The sequence below is a fragment of the Propithecus coquereli genome, unplaced genomic scaffold, assembly GCF_000956105.1.
Source record: "Propithecus coquereli isolate 6110/MARCELLA unplaced genomic scaffold, Pcoq_1.0 Scaffold117, whole genome shotgun sequence".
Taxonomy (NCBI): domain Eukaryota; kingdom Metazoa; phylum Chordata; class Mammalia; order Primates; family Indriidae; genus Propithecus; species Propithecus coquereli.
In genome coordinates, this window is record NW_012135747.1 from 2,191,773 (window position 1) to 2,198,190 (window position 6,418).

At 35.2% G+C, this 6,418-nt stretch overlaps 1 protein-coding gene across 1 annotated transcript in view; it reads left to right on the forward strand.

Annotated features, from left to right (window-relative positions):
- The window catches only part of RUFY2 (RUN and FYVE domain containing 2), a 46,826-nt gene that overhangs the window by 27,138 nt on the left and 13,270 nt on the right, over positions 1-6,418 (forward strand). The window contains exons 10-11 of the mRNA XM_012658545.1: positions 47-144; positions 2,600-2,719. Of these exons, the coding sequence (XP_012513999.1) occupies positions 47-144; positions 2,600-2,719 (218 nt within the window). The remainder of the gene's footprint in view (positions 1-46; positions 145-2,599; positions 2,720-6,418) is intronic.

Below are 6,418 nucleotides of genomic sequence, written 5' to 3' on the forward strand. Positions count from 1 at the left end.
GTCAAAAAAAAAATCAAAACCACTATAGCTTTGTTTTTATAAATAGGGTTCTGAAGATGGCTTGAAAGAAAAAAATGAAATAATTGCCCGACTAGAAGAAAAAACGAATAAAATTACTGCAGCCATGAGGCAGCTGGAACAAAGGTACAGCATTTCCAGTCTTAGTTTCCTTTTTTCTTTTCTTTCCCCCTCTTTTTTTTATTCAACTCTGACACCTGCCACAAAAAAATCCATTAGGAAGATATAGATTAGGACATGTTTTTTGTTTAAGCCCAGCAGGATTTTGCCTTTTTGTTTTGGTTGTTGCATGGAATCAAGTTGCTTTATATTAGGCTGATTCATTTGAAGTTGCCATTTTGTAGATTTTTTTTAAAGGCCTAATATCAGCAATTTCATGTGGTTCAATCTATTACATAAAACAAATACACAAACAAAAACCTCAGAAGAATTAAAAGCAAACAAAATCCATGGTGGGATTATCCATGATTGATTTCCATGCATATTAATTGCCATATTCTTTGCCATTCACCATCTCTTTATCTAAAATCAAGCTTTGTGAATTGGTGCTTTAGTTTTGTTTTTTTGAGCTAGGACCCTCAACCAGACCAAAGATATGATTTTGTTTAAATTGAATTGTTTTATATTGGCATTTTTCACTTTTATTGTTGGAAAATGTAATGTATTTCCATTGCCCTGTCATGTTGGTGTCAACATATGTCTAATCATTGCTTTCTTTGAATCTACTTATGAAAAACATAACTATTAATGCTCTATTGACATGAATATTCTTTTATTGACATCCTCTTTCTTCTTTTTTCTTTTCTGTTTTCTTTATCCCCATTTCTACATTTTGGACATCTTTATTACCTTTTTCTGTCTTTGATTTCTGTCCATTCCATTTTGAAGTGACAACGATTTGTTAACTCAAACTAGGACAATTGCAATGTCATTGGTGAAATGTGCCAGCAGTGACACTCAGGACCAGTACAAGCTGGTCAAAGATATATCTTTCTGAAAACAACTTGTATTTAAACAGACTAAAAGAGAATCAACAATTTTATAATATATTAAATAGAAAATAATTTATGCTATTAAGTATTCTAAAAGGGTATTAGGAGCCCTGTACATTTTTGGTCAGCTGCTGTGGTAATATACACTGCCATAAAACAGAGTGGGTGCACTTGGATTTACAAAAATACATTCCTTAAACCTTGTGCACAAAGGCTGATTTGAGTATTGACCCTTTGGGGGTCAGGATTTTCAAATGTAGTTTTATCTTTTTAGCTACTTTTTGATGGAAAATATAAAAATTGTTTTAAAATAAGTTAACTTTTGGTTTCACCATGTGTTGGCACAGATATTTTTTCCCATTGGCCCACTCCTTGCCTAATGGCGCCCTTACTGATTTTTTAATATGCTTTAAAATAGTTTGTAAACCAGATTGGACATGATCCTGTGCTTTAGCATCTCAATTTTCCAGTTTTCCCTAGCACTCTTCTGTGATAGCACAACTTCAAGGCCTACCTCACTCTGACTTTTATTTTACTTTCTGTAACCTTAGAGAAAAGCTTGGGTCTACCCCTGCCATCTTAATATTTTAATTTAGATTTAGAGATAACTTAAATGTTACTCTCCTTTCCTTGGAAGCACTTATATTCCTGAAATATGTAAGGGTTGCCTAACTGATACGGTTTTAAGAAAGAAAGGAAGAGGCAGGGTTTTTTTTTTGGTTAGTTGAACAGAAATTTCTCTTGTAATTCCCTACAAGGAGTTAATGGCCCTTGAATCTTGGGAGATATTTTCTTATAAAAATATTGAGGTTAAATCTAAGAAGTCCTAGATGGCCAAAGGAAGGCAGGGAGTGGAGCTAAGCACAGGGAAAAGCAATGACTTACAAATAAAAATAGGAAAAACAAAAATCACATTTGAGCTATTTTTTAATTCAATGGTGAGGAACCAAAATGATCTATAGAGAATGATGCTAACTAGCACTAAGTTCTTTTTGAATCTTAAAAAAAATATATGCACTTGCATACACACGCGCACACACACACACACACACACACACAAACACACACACATAGAGCTTTGGTATAATTCAGTAAAGACTCTATAGGAAGAACTTGATTATCATTTGAAGTAATTGCAGGTCTTTGCTCTTGGCCTTGTAGCACACTTGATTCCTGGCATATACATCCTAGCATAAGGCTTCTTCACCTAGTGTAGACATAAGTACTAGGCTTTTCATGGTTTTCTAAAAAGGCAGTAATATACCTATTATACTTTGAAATTTGATTCATTATGCTCTACATAAGTGGTAAAGGCTGTATTGCTTTGCATTGTTAATTATGAACAAGAAATAAAACAAATTTGAAGATAGTATTCTGGGCATATTATATGTTATGTTGAAAAAAACCCACAAAACAATTTCTAGACATTGTGTGGCTCTTTCACGTTTGAGTTTGTGAGTTTTCTCCCAAACTTTGTTTTCATTTAGAAATGTTTCTATTTCCCCATTTTTCTTTTATTTGTCTTCTTCACCCTTTTACACCCTAGTTCTAGCCTCAGTTTTACCCAAAGTTGATTTGAATTACACCAGATTGCAGCAAACAGAGAAGGCGCAAATGGAAGCTGAAGATGAGGACGAGAAATATCTGCAGGAATGTCTGAGTAAATCTGACAGTCTACAGAAACAAATATCCCAAAAGGAGAAACAGCTGTGAGTATTTTACTCTTGGAAACAAATACTTGTAGTAACATAATGAGCTATCCCATTATTTTGCATCTAATGGTAGAATACTAATATTTTTATTTATCTAATGATGCCAGCTAGGTTATAGTGTTCACTTTGAAAACAAATTAGAAAATGTAATTGTGATACTACTTATGTTTTTACACCCTTTATTGTTTACAGAGCACTTTCAATTCTGTCTTGCTATCTTCTTGCTCTAGGAGAGTTTTTTTGTGTTGTTTAACATTAATCTGATGGCCATTATATTTCTAGGTACTGAGTATAATAGGCTTTTATAACTGCAAGGAATTTACATTATCAAAGAACATGCTGTTTTCTGAGAACATTTTTATTAATACTTCATATGAACTATATATGACCAATTAGGAAGGATGTTAGTATATGTCATTGTGTTGTAAAAAAGCAAGTTGGAGATAGTGTGCCAAATATTCTCATTTTTTATAAAATTAAAGAAAACCACGTATGTTTACATATACGTCAAAAAGATTTCAAAGAATACACATTCTGGGGAGTGGTCATCTCAGGGGAGTGATGGCAGGTTGACAGGGGCATTTTAGTTTTTACTTTGTAAACATCAGTATTTTTTTTTCTGACTTAACATGTGTCACTCTGTAATTAAAAGAAAATGGAGGGTTATGTGTTATGTTAACAGATCATTAAAGAAGGCCACATTCCATGTATGATGTATAAGTTGCTAAGCTGCCTTTCGTTGGTTAAAGTATTACGTTCTTCTCTATCCTTGCTGATTTTTCTGTCTAGTAGTTCGATTATTGGGGGAGGATTTCTTGAAATATCCAAATGTAATTGTGATTTGTGTATTTCTTCTTTCAGATCTGTTAGTTTTTGCTTCTTGTATTCTGAAGGCCTACATATTTAAGATTGCTAATACATGTTCTTGGTAATTTGACACTTTGTCATTATATAATGTACTTAAGCTCTGGTAATTTTCTTTGCTTTGAAGTTTACTTTTTCAGATATTAATATAGCCATTCCTGCTTTCCATTGATTATTGTTTGCATTTTTCCATCTTTTTACTTTCAGCCTACCTTTATCATTTTTGAAGTTTCTTATAGACAGCATATAGTTCATATGTTTTTTTTTTTTTATTTCAGCATATTATGGGGGTACAGATGTTTAGGTTACATATGTTTAGTTCATGTGTTTTTTAAATGAATTCTGCCAACTCCGTCTTTTCATGGTTATTTAGTTCATTTACATTTAGTGTAATTATTGATAGATAAAAGCTTAAATCTGCCATTTTATTGTTTACTTTTCCTGCTTTTTATTCCTCTTTTATTTTTCCTGCTTTCCCTTGGATTACATGAGTATTATTTAGAATTCCATTTTGATTTATCTATAGTGTCTTTGAGTATATCTCTTTATATAGATTTTTGTTGTTGTTATTATTTATTAATTAATGTATTTTTTTGAGACAGAGTCTTGCTCTGTTGCCCTAGGTAGAGTATAGTGGCATCATCATAGCTCACTGCAACCTCAAACTCCTAGGCTCAAATGATCCTCCCACCTCAGCCTTCCAAGTAGCTGGGACAACAGGCACATGCCCTGATGCCTGGCTAATTTTTTTATTTTTGGTAGAGATGAGGTCTTGCCGTGTTGCTCAGGCTGGTCTCGAACTCCTGGCCTCAAGTGATCCTCCACCTTGGCCTCCCAAAGTGCTAGGATTATAGGCATGAGCCATTGCAGCTGGCCTCAACATGAGTTTTGAAAGGGACAAACATTCAAACCGTAACAGATACCTTATTACTGTTGGGCAGTGGTGAAAGTCCAGGCTCCCCACTTGGCATTCTCTTACACTGTCACAGCAGGGCACAGGGGGATACTTCATTATTGCCAGGTCAGGGTAGAAATCTGGTTCCCCACTCAGCTTTTTCTGACAGAGGTTTGGAGACCGGGGAGTACATGGGTTTTTTCTCTGGTGTTTTGCTGGAATAAGGTGTTTATTGTCAAAAAGTTTTCTATCTTGCTAGGCTGTCTCTTTCCCAGCCCTTTGGCAAGAGAGCAGGTTCTTCTTGAGGCTTTTTGGTCTTTGCCCATTAGTGTTTATAGGTTGAGGGCTTCTTCAATACCCAATCTAAGTTATATAGGAGACAAAAAGAAACCTCAGGTAACTTACTGTCATATTGTTCCTTGATTTCCGGTATTCTTAGCTGATCTCTTCTCTCTGCCTTTCAGAGTCTTATTTTTTTTTTTGAGACAGAGTCTCACTCTGTTGCCCAGGCTAGAGTGCCATGGCATCAGCCTAGCTCACAGCAATTATTATTTTTTTTAACATATATATAATGTCTAGGGTTTTTAACTGTACTCAGTTGGAGGGATAGGGAGTAATGTGTATACTCCATTTTGTGCAGAACCAGAATTCTAAGTTCCTTTTAAGTTTGCCACAAAAATATTTTGAGGAACTGGTATATAGAATTCCCTGGCTTTAGGCCAGGGAATATTACTGTGGCCAGGGAATATGTACTGCATCATTTGTACCTTGTGAAAATTATGAATCTAAAACCTGCCCCCAAAACCAAAAATATTCAGCAAATGAAAATTTTCTCTGAAGCACTTTCCTAAAAGGGCAGCCAACACTTTCAGGGCTTCCTTTGGCAACAAAGTCACAAGGAGCATTTAAGTCATAAGGTTATCAGTGGTGCCTTGTGTAAGTCTCTGTGCCCTGCTGAATGAAACACACGAAAAGCAAGACTGGGACGTCAGTAGAATACAATCTGGAAACCCTGATACTCTGTTACTGACTCACCTTTCTAGTGACTGACAAAAGTGTGCGTAAGACGAATCTGATATTCTGCAGTGATGCCACTATTAGATCCCTGCCCAAAGGGTGACCCAAAACAATACTACGGGGACCGGTCCCTTCCCTGTAGTGCTGAACTGCTCAGTAGGACTTTGGTGTGATGGCTAAGAGAAGATGTTTGTCCTTGGTGAAACTATGAAAGTGATCTGGTCTCTCAGTTATGCCGTTCGGCAGAGCATGAGCATGCTAACAACTTGCTAACAACTTGGCGAGCAGAGGATCCCTGTTGTACGTGTGGAAATGGAGAGCTGGGACTGTGTAAGAAAAAACAAATCCCATTTTCCCCCCAAAGTGGAAATAACTGTCAGTTTCTGATTATGAAAAGATGATGTGTTCTTGGCCAAAACCTAAGAAAATGTGGAAAAGTGTGAAGAAAATAAAAACTAGAGAGAGAACCATTTTGAAACCATTTGAAGAATATCCTTATAGTGTTTTTTGGTGTACATCAGTATTTTTCGGGTTTTTAGAAATAGTATCATGCTTCCCACTACTACACTTGACTAGTCTTAAAAAAATTAAAAAATTTTAAAAAAAGTATCATGCTGGATACCCTTTTAGTATCTTGTTTATTTTATTTGCTATGTCATGGACATTGTATCCTATCTAATAATATAGGTCTGTGCCATCATCACATCAAAGTTAACTGAAAGGAATTCTTCAGCCTGAACAATTCCTCCTTATTATTTGGGTTTGTGTATCTTTCATTACTAGTGATAGTCTGTTATATGTTTTTTGTGTGTGAATTCCTAGTTGATATAACCTATTTCTTTTCTTTGGGGTGATCATCCTTTTAGTATTTATTTGTAAGAGCCTTTTTTTTTTTTTTTTTTGAGACAGAGTCTTACTCT